The 18301-nt window shown below is 42.7% G+C and overlaps 1 protein-coding gene and 2 long non-coding RNA genes across 3 annotated transcripts in view; 2 read left to right on the top strand and 1 right to left on the bottom strand.

Annotated features, from left to right (window-relative positions):
- Positions 1-236: 236 nt before the first annotated feature.
- On the bottom strand, positions 237-7437 carry LOC115942811 (uncharacterized). Its single transcript, XR_004077389.2, has 2 exons — positions 7061-7437; positions 237-848 (listed from the first exon to the last, which is right to left on the bottom strand). It is a non-coding gene; the product is annotated as an uncharacterized LOC115942811 (long non-coding RNA).
- An 18-nt stretch (positions 7438-7455) lies between these two features.
- SUCLG1 (succinate-CoA ligase GDP/ADP-forming subunit alpha) overlaps positions 7456-18301 on the top strand; it is a 31031-nt gene continuing 20185 nt past the window's right edge. Inside the window, exons 1-2 of the mRNA XM_081796667.1 lie at positions 7456-7729; positions 18048-18151. Of these exons, the coding sequence (XP_081652793.1) occupies positions 7633-7729; positions 18048-18151 (201 nt within the window). The 5' untranslated portion in view covers positions 7456-7632. The remainder of the gene's footprint in view (positions 7730-18047; positions 18152-18301) is intronic.
- On the top strand, positions 7740-13135 carry LOC145715918 (uncharacterized). Its single transcript, XR_014138194.1, has 2 exons — positions 7740-10031; positions 10263-13135. It is a non-coding gene; the product is annotated as an uncharacterized LOC145715918 (long non-coding RNA).

Raw genomic sequence — 18301 nt, 5'->3', positions numbered from 1 at the left:
CAATGATACCATAAACTTTGAGGGTTGAGTTTTCTGCTGGATAGAAATTATTTACATCTCTACCAGACAAAAATCTACAAGCTAACAGAGAGCTTCACACAGTCTGGGTCCTAATCACATCATTTCATCCATAAAAAAAAACAAAACTATTGATTTTTTTCTCGTTATAAAAAATAATATGTTAACCTTGGAGAACACTTGGAAGATATTGAAAAGAATAAATCCCAAAGTAGAAATTATCTGCAAAATTTATAATGAACAAGTATATTACTTTTGTATTAACCATGAAAGAAGTTAAATAAAGGTTCATCTTTCTAGAGAATGAAGTAATAATTTGGAGGGTATGTTAGACAATGTTTCAGAATGGATTGAAAGGTATGCATCCTTTTGGATCCATGTAGATCCTTTCAACTTCTGTCAGGGGATATCAGACTTCAAAGCCCAACACTCTCACTTATTGCACAAATATATGAAGGCCCAATGAAAAAGGCAGCCTTCATAGCCCCAAGAGATGAAAATGTTGATCACAGATGAGTGATGGAGCCTGAGCCAGAGCTGCCATAACTTGGTAGCTGTTTGAGTCGTTTTTTGTGGAGTGCTTCATCTTCCAGGAACATGGGTCACTCTCCACCACCTTACAGTCCTTTCTCAGGCCACCACCAGCTTCCCAAGAATCCTCTCCTTTCTTTTCCATAGGCCCCATGGCCCTGCTTTTCTCTCCTTTAGTACTAATTCCTTCTTTGCCCTTCTACCAGGCTGCAGAGTAGGACACACGTCACAATGTCTTCAGCTACATTCCAGAGTCTCAGGGAATCTTGTTCTCTCCTGGTATCTTGGATGTTCATCTGCTACAAAAAAATTAAACAATACACACACACACACACAAAGAGAGAGAGAGAGAAAGAGACAGAGAGAACTTCCAGAAGATGTACCTGATGAAGAAGGAAAGTTATTCTAGAAGGATCAGAGGTGGGTGGAGAAACAGCTTTCCTGGCTATAATTCCAGAAATTCTCAACATGACTCGCTCATTTGTGTGAAGACACAATCTCTATTAAAGTGTACAACAAACATGTAACTTGGAAGGGACTATCAAACTAGGCCAAAGTCCTAGTGTATTTAATCCCTCGGCGACAGCATTGCCCTGAGAAACAGGGCACTGTCTGCAGAAGTTCTTCGAGGTGGTGAGAGACTGGCCGGACCCAGTACTGGGCAGCATGTCAGCCTTCAAAAGAAGGGGAAAAGAGGGACACTCTGTCCCTCAACCAAGCTGTCTTCTTTATGATTTTCCTGAGGATTGACTCTTGCTTTCTTATCAGACTTTCTCCTGGAAGGGGCATCTGGTGGAGAGTGTGATATACCACCCAGATGCCCCTTCAATGAAGGACACGCTGCCCTCTTAACGGGGAGTGCTGTTGGTAGAGAGTCTTCAGCTGTCTCCCAGCTCCCCCAACCCTTTCAGGAATTTCCTGAACACAGACGGCTGCCTCAACCATACCATATGATCACACCCCTCCCAGGGCTGTTCACATCTTGGTGACAATCCATGCAGGGGTATAGAAGCCTGACCATCTTGCCCAGTTCAGGGCAATTCTGAAGGGCTTTGGCCAAGACTGTCACTGGACCTGCACGCAGCTGGACCTCTCCCTCTTGCCAACCTTGCTCTCTTCCCTTCCCTTCCCTTCTGCAGGAGTTGGGCCCCAGGATACTCTTGCACAGGGTATTCAGGGCACCAATTCCGCAACAGGGCTCAAGTATGGGGAAAAGAAATTATATTTGGAAACCACTTCCTCTAAAGGGGCGGTCAAAGCTCTTGACACTCCCGTAAGGATCCAGTGCAGATGAAACCTCCCCTTTGCAGATGCTGAGTGGGAAAATCATTCAAAGAAGTGTAAGAAGCTCTCAGGAGGGCCCTGCAAGTGCATTTCAGAAAGTTCTTTGTCCTCAAGACAGCCAAGGTGGCAGTGCCCATCCCTGGAAGGGGAGAGGGAAAGAGCCTGCCTCTGCTCAAATCAGCCAGTGGTGTTAGTTAGCTGGTTCTTAGAATTGTGCTGTGTGATTCTGCCTCTCTTTGAAGCTGCACTTTGGGTGAAAATAATCCCCAGTCTTTCTGACTCATTTCTTGTAGTTTTCCAAAAGCTGAAGCTGTGTCTGAGGTCAAGTGTTTCTGATTTGTGTTGTACCATCTTCCATAAGGAAGGCCAAGGATACAAGCTCCTATTCTCTACATTTGTTTTATGAAGGGATTAGTCATACCTATAGTGGTGCCTAAAGGGCTCAGGCTGGCTCATCAGCCTCTCATGGCTACCATTTGTTTCTCTTCGTGTGCCTGTATCACTGAGGATGAGGCAGCTTTTCTCCTTTTGGAAGGCAGCTGGCAGTTTTGTTTTTTCCCCAGAAAGAAGTTGGCAGAACTAGGCCCAGACCCCCATTCCTATGTTGAGACCTACTCCCCAATGTGATGGCATGAGGAGGTGGGGCCTTTGGGAGGTAATTAGGTCATGAGGGTGGAACCCCATGAATGGGATCAGGGTCCTTATAAAAGGGACCTCAGAGCACTGTCTTGCCCTCTTTCTGCCAGGTGAGGCTATAAAGAAGACAGCCCAGAAGAGGGTCCTCGCCAGAACCCAACCATGGCGGCACCCTGATTGATCTTGGACGTCCAGCCTCCAGAACTGTGAGAAATAAATTTCTGTTGCTTATATGCCATCCAGTCTGTGGTACTTTGTTACAGCACCCTGAGCTGAGGGACTAGAGAAGGTTCCTTTTGTCCCATTTCCACATGGCAGAGTCGGCCTGCCTAGGTGAACGCACACAAAGCTTTGGCACATCCAGATTGAAGCAGGAAGGTAATCTGTAATATTAACTGATGCTTTTCCTTCCAGTATCTCCTTCTATTCTTTGGCCCTCTTCTCCCTGATATTTCTACTCCTTGCCCTCACCAATTTCTTTTTGGCCTTCTCAGTCCACTGCCCCAGGAAAGGAATGTGTACCTAAAAGCCCCTGAGAATGACAGAAACAACTTAGATTTAGGCCAAAAATGAGAATTAATGTTTCCAAGACCAGAAAAGGATCCCAGGCTAGGAAAGAGGCAGGGAACAGGAGAGCTTAGGTGTTGATTTTCCCCAGCCCCCCTGCTTGAAGGTGGAGAGAGGTGAGTAGTCAAAAGAATCACCAAAAAGGTTATATGAAGCAGGGTGTATTCATGTGTTCAGGTTGCCATAAGGCAATATTACAGACTGGGTGGCTTAAACATTAGAAATTTATTTCTCACAGCTCTGAGGTCTGAAAGTCCAAGATTAAGGTGCTAGCTAATTAGTTTCCTGGTAAGAGCTCTCCTGCTGGCTTGCGGATGGCTGCCTTCTCACTATGTTCTCACATGGTGGAACAGAGAGGTCTCTGGTATGTCTTCTCATAAGAACACTAATTATATTGGTGTTTAACCCTAACTTACCTAATTTAACCTTAATTACTTCTTTACTCCGAATACAGTCAAACTGGGTGTTAGGACTTCAAAATATGAATTTGGAGGGGGGAGATGACTTAGTTCATAGCCCAGGAACTTGTTGCCCCCAAGAAAGAGAGAGAGAGATGGAAAGATGGAGAGAGAGAGAGAGAAAGCCGACTGGTTATAAGATTCTGCTAAATGGTGTGTCTAGGCAAGCAGGGATATTTGCTATGGTCCAACACAGAACCAGAGGAGCTGAGTGGTTCTCACTTGTCTGAGAAGAGCCCAGAGATAGCTGATAGAGCCAGACCAAAAGGAGCGTTGCAAGTAGGAGGAAGGCATGATATAGAAGGATGCACAGATGAGGGGCTGCTTGCGTGGACAGAGGATCAAATGCTTCTTCCACCTCATCCACCTCACCCCAACACTACTTCACAAATTTAGACAAAACTCTGATGAAAGGAGATGGATCTGAAATCCTGGCAGAATGGGGCTCATAATAAAATCAAGGTAAAATACAGAACTATAACTCCTCATATATATATACATATATATATGTATATATATATAAATATTTCCTTTATCAAGTAGAGAATCTACCAGAGTCTTGGTCAGATTCTCTTTTCTGGTCTGATTGGATTATAAATATCAGTGACTATAGCTGATTTATTTCCTTAAAAACAATGCAAATGAGAGACTTTGTTCCAATAGATTGAACCTCTTTACTTAGCTCAGACCTGTCAAGATTCTTGGTTGCAAAGAGCAGGGACTACTTCAGGTTAAGTTAAGCAGAAAAAGACACTGCCCTGGGGTAGTCAGCATGGACACTAGTTGCCTTTATTGCTGGTCTCCTGACTCCCCTACCAGCCCTGTTCTTAAGTCTCAATTGTCCTCTTTTCTTCTCACATTAGTGGCAACATAGAAGGGTGATGTAGGGGGTGGGAGGATGGATATATATGTATGCTTGCATATGTGCAAAATAGATCTGGAAGGATACACAAGAAATTGGGTAATATTGATTTCACCCAGGGAGAACTAGATGGTGGGGAAACAGGTAGAAGGAAGATTTCTCACTATATAAATTTTGTAACTTTTGATTTTTTATTCATTGGAAAAATAGCCTATTTTAAAAATTAATAATTCTAAGTCCTCTTCAATCCAATTCAAAACATAAATCTTATACCTAATTCAAAGCTCCTTAACCTGCTCTGATGTCTGGCATGATCTGCGGCTCCACAACCTCAGCTGGGAAGGAGTCAAGGTCTGTTTTCTCCTCCTTTTACTCCTCCTCCTCTTCACTTCCCTTGCTCTTGGCTCCAGCAGGGGTGGGGTAAGGTTTGGATAAAATCTCTTAAATGGTGCAATCTGAGGTTCTCTCTGGTCCTTACTCTCTGGAATGCTGGCTCTTTGTGAGTCTTTCAGTGGCTCCTCTCCTCCCACCCTGCCCAGGAAATTTCATCTGCATAGTATCCTGATGAGTTATGCACTCTTTGGCTGACCTCTTGTAAACCCCTCTCCACCATCATCTCCCTCCTGTCCCTGGAGGATCTTCCATGGTCTTTTATGCTTATAGTCCCTTGACCCAGCAGAGGATCCTTAGATGGAAGCTCAGCTTTCTTTTCTGAAATCAATTTTACCCATGGGAATATTACACATCTTGCCATACCAAACGATGCCCTGCCTGCAAACAAGCGTTGGTCCAGCCAACCTCGTGCCTTGAGTTCTCCAGTCAGGAAGCAGGCATTAGTCTGTATGTTTAGGTATGACATCCCAACTCAAGTTTTCCTGAGCACTCTTTGACTTTATCTGCTCTAGGGCCCTGAGGTAGGCTCGTGGATTTCTGGGGTTCTGCAGGGATTTAGCCTGGATTTAATGCCAGTCCTTTTTGTAAGGAGTCTCTGCCACCAATCTGTCTCAGGGGTGAGGGGAGAGGGTAGCATTCAGGGGACAACTCATGACTCAGAATTCCCTTGTTCAATGAATTCCAGTCCTTTTGCTTATTTGAGCTGTTAGGATGTGAGTGTGAGGATCCAAAGATAAGTTTGACCTCTTCTTATCAAAATCTGGAGGGAGCTAGCTCCTAGGCTGCCCTCCTTAGAATGTGGAGTTCTTATGGCCTGTTGCCCTCAGCTCTGGGGCTTTAGCCAAAGTTTTGATACAAATGGAAATGTCCTATTCCACATCTGGTTACTCATATCACTAAAAACTTCAAAACAGGGGCGCCTGGGTGGCTCAGTCGGTTAAGTGCCTGCCTTTGGCTCAGGTCATGATCCCAGAGTCCTGGGATTGAGCCCCACATCGGGCTTCCTGCTCAGTGGAGAGCCTGCTTCTCCCTCTCCCTCTGCTGCTCCCCCTGCTTGTGCTCTCTCTGTCTCTCTCTCTGTCAAATAAATAAAAAAAAAAATAAATAAAAACTTCAAAATATCCTGCCACGTGAAGAAGAAAGTTCTTATCTTTAATAGTAATAACTACCATTTACTAAATGTTTACAAGGTACAAAGAACTTTACATATTAATGCATTAACTGCTCACAACACTATTATGAGATAGGGATTTTCACGCCATCTCAGTGAGAAAACCTGAGACCCAGAGATAACATAAGCTAGCATCAGAACTGGAATTTGAATTCAGGTCTGTTTGACTTCAAAATCAATCTGCATATAAAAATGAGTAGTATAATTGGTATCTACTGCAACTGTCTCCCACCAGTGAGCTACAGAATTAGGGTGGAGGTGTAGTTATTGTGAGTGATTGTGAGTGATTAGGTCCATTAAACATTGTGTGTGGATTCAATAAATAAATGTATATGGTATTTCTTATCTATCAATTCAACAAATAATGCTCAAAAAATAACTCAATAAATAATGAATTCTCTTTTTGTGCCAGGTGGGGATACATCAGTGTACCAAACAAACTAAAATCCTTGTCGTTGTGGAAATAAAAATTCATTAAAATCATACCAGAATTATATTTCTTGTCACCATGCATTTTACCAATTAACTAAAACTGCAGATATAACTATTATCATGTGAAGGCTCAGGAAGAACTTTGCTATTGAAAATGAGTCTTCATACTGGGCCTATATGGAAGCCATTGATAGTATTTAAATAAATGATTGCAAGGACACAATACATTAGATGAAGGAGGCATTTGTGAGTAGTCAAGTCCAACCCCACGCTGACAATATCTGGGTCATGGAAGAAATATTGGGCAATCTCCGTTGGGTAATCCTACTCATACATCAGACAGCTCAGTGTAAATTATAATTACTACTTAAGTAAATTAGGATCATAATTCCACGATGAGAACGATGAGGACTCTCAGGAACATGGTTGGAGGCAGGGAGATGGATTACTTTGTCTTCTGTTTACCCTTTGCCTCTGGGACTCTGAGGTTCCTTCTAAAGCTCTTACAGGAGTGACCGGTTGGTTTAAACAGGGAGCAACCACATTTGATCTATAACTTCAGTCCTCCGGGATCCCCAGGGAAAAGTCACTCTCATTCACTTAGTGCTACTCAAAGGCTGTATCATAGCTTGTTTAACCAAAAGATCCGTATTCCAAGAAATTGAGTGTCAGTAAGGTAGCTTATGGTCTATCTCGTCACTTCCTTACCTTGACCGGACAGTAGCCATGAACTCACTTTGTTACCATCGGTAATTCTTCCAGGTCCTCACACGAGGGGCCGGTGATGAGTATTAGCCTCTCCACATGCCAGCCGAGCTAAATCAAAGTACAGATTGGTTTAGGGATACGAAAAGTTCTGCACTGCTCTTCGCACCTCGCCACGATTTCCTCATTCCTCTTGCCACCCCATCCCCTGGGTATGAGTACCCTCTTTGTGGCTCGCTCCGCCTCCCGCAAGCCTCTACTTAAACTACAAACTGGTCGAGGCCACCAAACTACATTTCCCATAATGCTTAAGGGCCGACCGGCCTCGCGTGGGGTTTACTCTAAGCTGCCGTTGTAATGAATGTTAGATCAAAGCCCCATTTCCGGGGAACGGCCAAGTTATCGTCCACTTCTGCGTTCAGATACCTTTTCCCCCCTCCACCTGCGATCCCCAGTGTTCGGCGAAGAGGTCTCTGCGGCGGGAAATTCGTTCAGGCGACTGCTATGGCCACCCATTTCCTCTTTGAGCCTTGGCCCTTGCCAGGTCCTCGGGGGCTTGGGAGTGTCATTGGTGGATGACCGCAGCTCTTGCTGCTGCCGCTGTCACCGCGATCATGGCATCTGGCAGCAGCGGCCTGGCAGCCGCCCGCCTCCTATCGCGCTCCTTCCTCCGTGAGTCCAGCCGAGACTCTCTCTTCCAGGCCTCCGAGAGTTCCTGGCCTCGCCGGGCCCAACGTCCTGTTCCAGGCCGCGGCTGGGCCCTCCGAGGCCGGACCTCGGCGGGTGCCTGGAGCCGCGAGAGTGTGGCCCCAAGTCGGGGACCTCCTGGGGTGGAAGGAGCTTTGCTGGATTTGTGGGGTGGGGACATGATCTGGGCAGCTGGCCTAAGTAGCGTGGCCGAGCCAAGATTCGGGTGTGGGAGCCCTGCAAACCTGGGGAATTCTCTGCCCCCCGCGATGATGAATGGCCGGATGGGGGCGGCATCTAGACTGTCCCTATTTGGGAGTGAGAGGTGAGGTGGTCCAGGATTAACTCAGCTGGGAGAGTGAGTGTCTGGATTGAGAGGTAGGAGGAGGAATGTCTCAGTAGCAAATTGCGGGGAGAGGGTAAGGCTGTCCCTTGTTGTTGTTGTTGTTTTTCCCCCTGCAGATTATAGGAATAGCAGAAAGGTGGGTTCTGCACCCCAGAGTCAGCATAGCCCAGAAGACTCCTAGAAGTTTAAGGTTGGCAGGGACTTTAACCAACTATTTGCAGTGTCTCCACCAGGCAGTGTGAACTCCTCTGTCCCTGAAAACTTAATACCCAAGGTTGCTAGTTTTTGAATAACGCTGACTGTTGAAAATTCTTGCTATGTTCAAAGTCTCTATGTTAGGTAGGCTGTATAGAAAGACTTTGGAATCAAACCAAATCACATTTGAAGTCTGGCTAGTCCCTTACAGTCTGTGTAATAACCCTGGGCACTTTTCTTAATCCGTTTCTAAATTCCTGTTTTCCAGTTCCGTAAAAATAGTATCTGAGACACCATCACTTCTAAGGTGCACCATTATTTTGTCTACTGCTAACAGTAGAAAATGATCGCTAATTAAAATTGTGACATGCCATTAGTTGTCAGATGCTTCCAGATTTAAGAGATGTTAAAAAGTGAGAAAATGTGCATCTTAGAAATGGTGCAGTACAGGATAATCTGGGTTCACTGTACAGAATAATTGAAACAATTTACATAAGGCATGTGTGATGTAATACACACTGAACTAAAGTTAGTTTCCTTCTCTCCTCCTTTCTTACACTTTACTCCTAATTCTGTTTATACTGAATATTGGACAGACTTAATTCATTTCTTGAGAAGATCACATTCCAAAAGTGTGCAAGGATAAGTATGCACTCAATAGCTGCACTTACTTACCAGACCACATGAGGATAGACATTTGGCTAGATAACTTTGGCAAGTAGGAAAAAGTTGGGTTTATTTGGGAAAGTTTTCTGGAGATTCTTATTGTATAATTTAAAGGACAATTGAAGGCGGCCTAGGCAGAAGGGAAAAAGGGATTTGTTATAGCGATGTCATTCTCGCCTGGCGTCCTGCTCATCTGAGTTTCTGAAAAATCCTAGCCTCAGATAGGTCTGCTATCTTAGTAGGAGGAGAGTCTAGAGAAGTGTCTAAAGAATCAGGATCTTTAATCTGCCCTTAGCAGTATTTAGCAATCCTTTTCTCACAGAACTGGAAGTTCTTTTTTCCTAGACTCTCAGGAAATAATTAGGCCTTAAAAGATCATCTAGTTTAGCTTTCTGTTGCTGGAGTGGTCTTCATTTATCCTAATCATGTGATTAATCTGTTATTAAGGGTCTAAGAGGTCTGAGATCCAAACCAAATTATCTCCTGTATTAGAGGGGTTACAGGCTATGGTGTTTAATGCAGAAAAACCTCTAAATCCCCCAAATCTTCTCTTTCTCATGCCACATGTTTAACCAACTGAGCCACCCAGGCGCCCTTTTTTTTTTTTCCTCATGCCACATGTTTAAGCCCATTTCCACTCCCACTAGAAAAACAGCCACAACAATATCACCTTATAAACTTTTTTTAAAAAGAGTGGTCACAAATTAACTCTGAGGTTAGTAATAGACCTGGAGATGGCTAGGGAATTTTGTTTCCTCTGTTAAGTTTCAGTTGATGGTACATTTGTGCTAAAGGTCACAGTGTTGCAATATTGATTTGAGTTAGAAAAAACAAAAAACTCCAACACTTGTAGATGTCTTCCAGAGCCCTGTTGGAATGTTTAGAAATTTTTGAGCCAAAAAACCAAACCAAGCCAGTTTTATAGTTTATGAAAAAAGGGAAAGAGTCCAGTTGAAGTAGGGAGAGAAAATAAAATGAAAAATAAGGAAGATTTCTTCCCTGAGAAAGTTTAAGGATTTTATAAGCACACTTGAAGTTGAGATTGTAAAATTTTTCAAGAAATATATAGAGCTATGCAAGGTCATTTTATTTTTTTTATTTTTATTTTTTTTTTTTAAAGATTTTATTTATTTATTTGACAGAGACAGAGACAGTGAGAGCAGGAACACAAGCAGCGGGAGGGGGAGAGGGAGAAGCAGGCTTCCCCCCGAGGAGGGAGCCCGACGCGGGACTCGATCCCAGGACCCGGGGATCATGACCCGAGCCGAAGGCAGACGCCCAACGACTGAGCCACCCAGGCACCCATGCAAGGTCATTTTAAACATAAGCCAGGAATTCCTGTAAGTTAGGTCTTGTAGAGTAAGTAGGGAACAAGAGCCAGTATTTTTGAGCCTCTCAATTAGGGTGTTTTAATGCCAGAAAGGGAACCTTACAATCCAGCTGGTCTCATATCTGTTTGGCAAATGAGGAAATAAACCCAGAAAGTTTCCTGGCCAATATCAGAATGGGTATTAGACCTCAGGTCTTCTGACTCTGCAGTATCCTTTCTACTAGTACATGCTATGTGATACTGTGAGTCTCCTTTATTGAAGTTCTGGTCTTTCTTTTTCATTCTTTATTTCCTTTTTGGCCACCTTGTTGTTTTGTTGAGGTGACTACCCTGCTCAAAGGTGCCACCTGCCTTTTCCATATGTTTGCTAAGTTGTGTAGGCCACTTTTGGAATCAGGCATTTAGAAGTGTAGTTGGAAAGGGGACCCTCAACAGTGATGTTTCTGGTACTACTATCTGTTGCCCTTGCATCTAAGAACCAAATCTCTATTTCAGAAATCCAAAATGGTCTTGATCTAAATGTACCAGTGTAACCATGAGAAAGCAATTTGACTTTCTCACCTCAAACTCATTCTTCTATAGAAACATAATTGGGGATGTTCAAAATGATTTCTGTAAGTATAGGAGAACAATTTCATTTTACCAAAGGACAGGAATGTTGTTACTATAGACCCACTTTTTTTTACATTATAACACTTCTAAAATTGGGATGTGTCTTATAATTGATGGTATCTACAATAAATTGGCGGCATTTTTTCTTTCTTACTAGTACTTACTAGTACTTCAGTGGTGTTTTAGATTTGATGAAATATGGCACTTTTGGCCAACTAAGCTTCATTTGTAAGTAAATAGTAAATGAATATATAATTTTGCATTTGAATAGTGGATTGTTTGGAGTTTAGGAGTAAGTGGCTGCTGAGTTACTCTGCTGTAAGGTTCTATAGGTAGGGACCCTGATAGCCTATATATATTATGTATATATAATATATGTAGTTAATAAGTAACCATTTATTAAACTGATGAGTACATCCAAGAATAAATGAGTAACAAAGATACAGTTTGTGAGGTGACGTTGGAAGAGGAGTATTTTCATGAACAGAGTCTCAGATTATTGGTTGGGAGCATGGTACTGGTCATACAAGGCTATGGTTTGAGTCCCATCTGGGCACGTGCTCTCTGGCCATGCCTCCCATCATGCATCCCACAGCCATCTCATAAATGCTGTGGTACTGTCTTTGGGGAAAAGGACTCAGCATGTGGCTAACAGATACAAATTTATCACCCTTCTCGAAGGCACATGTCTCTCATATTATTCAGCCTCTTTCCTTCATAGCCTTTGTTACGGTTTGCAACTTCTGTAGTTTTGTGTTTCTTTGTTCAATATTTAGCTGTTTTACAGGGTAGGATGCTTCATGTGGGTAGGACCTGAGTCCATCTTGTTTGCTCCTGAATTCCTAGTACCTGGCAGATAGCTTGGCACAAAGAACACCTCAAAGCAGTGTGGTCTTTTCATTCTGCATTGGTAATGATAATAGATAACTAAAAATGAAATAGCACTCGCTGTACCCTAGGCATTGTTCTATGTGCTCTTTATATTATGAACTCATTTAATTCTCATATTGCCTATGAGGTACATAGTATTACTATTCCCATTTTTTTTTTTTACAGTGAGGCTGCACCTTTAAAAATGTTTCATATGGTAAAAATTTACAAGTATATGTGTACATACTACATATTATATGTAGACATGGATTAGTATATTTATAGATAAACATAGGATATGCATGAGGACATATATAAAACATTTCTCGTTGGATTTTTTTTTTTTTTTTTTTTTTTTTTTTTTTTTAGAGGGAGAGTGAGAGAGAGAGACGGAGGGGAGGAACAAAGGGAAAAGTAGAAAGAATTTTAAGCAGGCTCCATGCTCAGCGCAGAGCCCAACACGGGGCTCCATCTCACAACCCTGAGATCATGACTGAATGGAAATCAAGAGTCGGATGCTTAACTGACTGAGCCACCCAGGCGCCCCAACGTTGGACTTATTTTAAAATATGAATTATATGTTCTCTTTTTTTAGGAAATGGTTAGTTTACCTTTGTCCTCTTGTAGGATGTGAACCCAATAGTGGGAACATACCCACTACTTTGCTACCCAGTTTACCCAAGGCATCATATCATATCAACATCACAGAATCCTTGTGGGCAGCTGTTATTCCATTTATAGATGGGAAGTCTGAGGTGAAGGTTGATCAAAAGATCTGTCTCAGGTTGGTGAGCAGCAGAGCATAAACTCAGGCCCAGGCCTGTCTGATTCCTCAGAGCAGTTCTCAGATGCTCCTGGGATACAGTCCCAAGGTTAGGCTGGCTGATTTCTAAGAACCGGAAGAGAAGGCTACACCACCACATTCCCTGCAGGTGGCCCAAGGTGTGGCAGCTACAGCCTTCATCATTGGGAAATTCTTCCTGGTGTCCACCCTCAGGCCTTTCTGCTGCCCTAATATTTAATTTAAAATGCTCATTTTCTTAACAGTAGTTAAGTTAGATATCTCATCATCGTTGATTTATCATTTATCTGTCTTTAGTTTTGTTTTTTGTTCATGGACTTTATCCTGTTCTTCCGTTAGGCTTTGGGCTCTACCTTGTTTGGGCACTTCATGTTGCCCAAGTTAGTTCCTTGTCTGTTCTATGTTATGAAAACACTTCCTGGTCTGTCACTGCCTTAACTCTCCTGTTGTGAAGTAGTCCATTGGTATTACATTATTGCTTCTGGATTTTATTTCTTTTTAAAAAAAAAAGTTAGTATGGAATTTGTACTAGATTAAGATAAGAGCTTTGAGCACTGCTAATAGCATTTAGGGCTGTACAATCTTTCTAAGAATTTTAGAGAAACCTATGATCTGTGCATGTATAAAAGTGGATGTAGGTTTTTCTCCTAAGTGGGAAAAAAGAGATGGAACTTAGGACATTTAGCTTGATATAAGGGTGTTTTTTATAGACTGTCTCTTGTCCTGAAATTCAGTGAAACTCAGTTTCTTGTACTCTGACTCCGTAAGGCACTGTACCATACAAGACATGGGCCTTCTAACCATGGCGTTTATATTTAGAAGTTCTAGAGTATTTAGATGATACTTGAACTATCTTGAACTAAATTTAACCCTAAATAATTTTTCTTAGAAATAATGCAGTTAACAAAGTAACAAAATGTGTGCAACCGTCCACATACAGTGTGTGGTGTAAGTATTATATACCACATGGGAGGGTTTGCAGGTTCCATTCTTAATCTCAGATCCCCTGAACACCCCCCATTATATTCACAAGTCATGAATGTCATGTGAAGATTTAAGGATTCCTCACTGTGCAATGTTTTACTTAAATGTGAACTTACATGAATTAATGCCAGTGAAATTCTCAGGGAATTGTTGAGTACAATGACTCTGTCATTGAAACGTGAAAGATATTTACAAGATAGTTTGACCACTATTATATGCCCTTTGTTCTTGATTTTAACTTTACAGAATAACTTATTCTAGTTACTTGGTAGTTTTATCATAGAGTCAGGTTTGTATTTAAAACCAAAATATGATTGAGCATCTTTTAGCAGTGGACAGATAATTGAAGATTTGTAGTGTAAACCACTTTGCATCCTTCAGCAGAAGTGGAAGAGGCTATTTTTCATTGCTTAAGGCATTTGGTTTGGGTGGAGAGGAAATCAAGTAGGGAAAGAAAATTCAGAGCTGGTCTGACAGATTTAATGTTTACGGCAGCTAGTAGTTTGCACTCTACCAGCCCACATGAAAGAGAGCGGTGGGATTGTGGGAGGGAAGGTGAAGAGGTGCAGGGGTGGGGTTGAGAGGCTGCTTTCTTGGGGAGCCTCCAACCTCTGATTCTGGACCTTGGATATTATAAAGTAGGGAAGAATGAGGAAAATGATACAAGTAACTTAGAATTTGGTGGGTTTGACTTGGAATAGAAGCGTATTTTGCATTATTTCCATCCTAAAGCTGTAGAAGAGGCAGAAATTAAGGTGAGGAGAATGATAGTGGACAGCCAGCCTGTATAGTTAGGTCCTCCTCACAGCCGTGGTAGCTGGGAGAGTGTGCTTGGTGTAAGGACCAGAGATAGGGCAGGTTCATCTGGTCCTTACACCATCTGGGGCGAGTTTCTGGGACTAAAAGAGCCATTTGTGTTGATTATAGAGTACCATCATGGCTTGCTGGGGCACCTCAGGTTTTCCTTTGGGTTTCAGAGGGCATTTGTAGGACTGCTAATAGCATTTAGGGCTGTACAATCTTTCTAAGACTTTTAGGGAAACCTCTGATCTTTGCATGTACAAAAATGGATGTAGGTTTTCCTTTGGGTTTCAGAGGGCATTTTTTTTCTTAAAGATTTTATTTATTAGAGAGAGAGGGGCAGAGGGAGAGGGAGATGGAGAAGCAGACATTCCACTGAGCAGGGAGCCCGGCAAGGGGCTAGATCCCGACCCTGATACTATGGCTTGAGCCGAAGGCAGATGCTTAACCCACTGAACCACCCAGGTACCTCAGAGGCCATTTTGACTGCTAGCATTTCTCATTCAGTTGACCTACATGTCCTAGAGCAGTGTTTCAGAAAAAGAGGAATATAATCGGTTCCTTATCTAGGACCTTCTGTGACATGTTGATCTTTACCATACAGGTGCAGGTGGGTCAGTTTGGTTGATTTGGGGCCAAATTGGGTTGCGTGGGCTAGGACGAGGGCAGAGGTGAAAGAGAGTTTTTAGTTGTGGAGAGATTACAGCCATGGGCAGGAACTGTACAACCCTCTTTACTTTCTTTAGGAGGTTGGAAGTCAAGTATCAAGGATTTTAGGAGGGAACTGCCGGAAGTCTAGGGCTCAGTTCAGAGATAGCCCCAGTAAGGAATCCATCCCTTAACCCTACCCTCTCTGACCCTCTACCCCCCAAGCCCTCCCCCACCCCCAACATATACAGACTTACTTGGAATAGGAGAGTGTATCTGTCCCAAATGTCCAAGGCCTATTCCTACCACAGTTCTTTTCACACTGTGCACTTATGGCCTGTTTCATGTCAGTTCAGGTAGATTATGATTTCCTTGAGGGCTGAGACTCTCTTATTCAACACTTTATCCTTGATACTTGGTATTGTGGTTTGGCATAGGTGTTCCCCGATGTTGATTAGATAAACGAATGATGACAACTCCAGGAACTGGGATGTGTGCTTGATTATTCCAGCATTCTCTCATTTCGGTACCAGTGATACCTGGTCTGGCATCCTATAGGTTTCTTGTCAGGACTAAATATGATCAGGAATTTCTTATGTTTGGATATAGTTTTTTTGGTTTGGCCCACAGGTGATGATAGTCTATTAGTTCTAGCTTACCTGCAGCTAAATCTGTGTGAGCCTGTGGTTATATGGTAGATGGGTGATCACACACACATGTGTGCACACATGCACACACATAAACATGGCAAGTTTCCCTAGATCGACTTCCCCAGAGGTTTAGAATGTCAGGGTCACTGCGCAGGCTGAGCAGTACCAAAGGGCTAGGAAACTGGAAGGTGAATTGCTAATCATCACACTTCCTGCTGCAGTTTTTATGGGCACCAGAGATCTTGGGTTGTGAAGTCCTGAGCTCCATAGGGTTGATCTAGGAGGTCTGGAGTTAGGAGTAGGAGAAGAGAGTGCTCTTAGTTGTTCTGCTCTTGAGCCATGCTTTATGGATGTAGGCAGACCTGTCTTTTCTCGGGGTGACAGGCCACTCTTGCCCCTGTGGAAGGAGCTGTGAACTGTCTGATTGCTCCTTTCTTAAGAGTGAGTATAAGAATACTTGTGGAGGCCCAACTTTACCTTCAAAAAGCAAGGATTTCCTTTTAGCAAGTGTGGGCTCCAGATATCTTATAATTGGATCTTATAATCAAATCTACTATCCTGTCTGAAAACTCTTGATAGATGGACCATGTATCGAAGACTCTAGGAATGGGAAGGACTGGTGGAGCAGATTCTGCCAGGAATAGCAGCAGGAATACCTCCACAAGTATAGCGGTTGTGGGTCTCCAGCTGGGAGAAGTAGGAGCCACGGGCAAGAATGATCCTTAAGTGACAACACTGGCTAGGGTGGGCCCTGACGCTGCAAATTCCCTTTGTAGTGTCTGCTGTCCCAGGTTCAGGTGCTTAGCTGTGCCCACTGTGGCAGGACTTGACCCCCAGGGCCCCCTCATGGCCCCTTGTTCAGCATAATCTAGTCCAAGAATGCAGCTGGCTGTTACCCAGCAGATCTCTGTGTGCACAGAACACTCCTCTTCCCGTTGGTAAGGGCGAAATCTTGGCCTGTCTTTTCCCTACAGGGGATTCCAAAATTCAAAGTTGTTAGAAGCTGATGTCAACACGGGAGTGGAAGACAACTCAAGAGGTGCCCAGAGGGCCAGATACAATCAACTATGGGACCTAAGTTCTGAGGATTTAGGAGGGCATGAGGCAGTGATTCAAGACAGAAAGCATGAATGGACCCTGGACAAATATGTGATAAGACATTCTTTTCTGGAGCTAGCTTTTATGGGCTACCTCAGTGGTAGGAGGAAAGCCTGACACTTGGAAAGGGCCAGGGATGGGCCAAGAGACAGCAAGTTGGGGCTGAAATGAAGGTTTAAAAATAGAGTAGCCCACAATTTTAATACGTCTATGCCCTACTTTCTACTGACTTTTGAAATACAGTGAGCAGGTATTAATAACTACATAGATTTCTCAGTTTTCATTGAGGTAGTTTGCTGAAAATAAGTTAGATATTTATTACGTGTTTTTCCCTTATCTATTTTATTTTCCCTATTTCATCTATATGTAAGTTCTGGTGTCTTACATCAGAAGAAATCAAATTAAGTAACTTTGGATTATATATTAGACAAGCTTTATCTCTGACTTAAGATTTAATCTTAATATTTAATGTTAACATTTAATATCATTTTAGGGAATGAATTGCAGAGTAGTTCTTACAAGTTCTCCTAAGAAAGTGTACCTCTTAGCTCACCTGTTACTTACAGATGTTGCACTTAAACAGGTTGGGTAAAGGGTGCCTGCCTGGCTTAGTCAGAAGAGCATGTGACTCTTGATCTTGGGGTTGTGAGTTCGAGTCTCACATTGGGTGTAGAGATTACTAAAATAAATAAACGTAAAAAAAAAAAAGGTTGAGTAAATGGACAAAACATGTGGCTAGGGGCACCTGGGTGGCTCAGTCGTTAAGCGTCTGCCTTCGGCTCAGGTCATGATCCCAGGGTCCTGGGATCGAGCCCCGCATCGGGCTCCCTGCTCAGCCGGAAGCCTGCTTCTCCCTCTCCCAATCCCTCTGCTTGTGTTCCCTCTCTCGCTGTCTCTCTCTCTGTCAAATAAATAAATAAAATCTTAAAAACAAAAACCAAAAAACATGTGGCTATTTAGCAAACATTGTTGGTACAAGTGATACCTAGTTTCCTGTCCCTGGATTTAATTTGAACCATTTGTGTTTGGGCCCCAGTTTTCCTTCTGAGGAATGACAATTATAAACTTAAGCTTTTCTTTAAAAGCTGCAAGATTGTGGTTCTCAGTAAAGAGGGGATTCTGGAGAATAGAAAGGTGTCTTTTTTGTTTCTCTATTTCTGTAGTCTTTGTGTCTCGTCTGAAGTTGCCATGATCACAAGATAGCTCCTGTATTAGAGGATTTTCTTTTTTGTCACTAAGTTCAATTCGTGGTCCAGAAGTTTGGAGAAATTATAATGTGTCATATTTTCTTTATTTTTCAGTGCAACAGAATGGAATTCGGCATTGTTCCTATATAGCGTCCCGGAAACATCTCTATGTTGATAAAAATACAAAGGTTATTTGCCAGGGTTTCACTGGTAAACAGGTATGTGTCAAGATGTTTTATAAAGATGCGTATTGCAGGTACAGAAACATTTAACTATTTTCTATTTTTTTAATAATCACAAAAGTTACATGATTGTTGCAGAAAAGTATACAGTATAGCAGTGGACTTGTATCTTAGGAGGGGGTTCAG

Source organism: Leptonychotes weddellii, chromosome 10, assembly GCF_054177405.1.
Source record: "Leptonychotes weddellii isolate Sample4059 chromosome 10, ASM5417740v2, whole genome shotgun sequence".
Taxonomy (NCBI): Eukaryota; Metazoa; Chordata; class Mammalia; order Carnivora; family Phocidae; genus Leptonychotes; species Leptonychotes weddellii.
The sequence above is the reverse complement of the archived record's forward strand: the minus strand, read 5'-3'. Positions and strand labels throughout refer to the sequence as shown.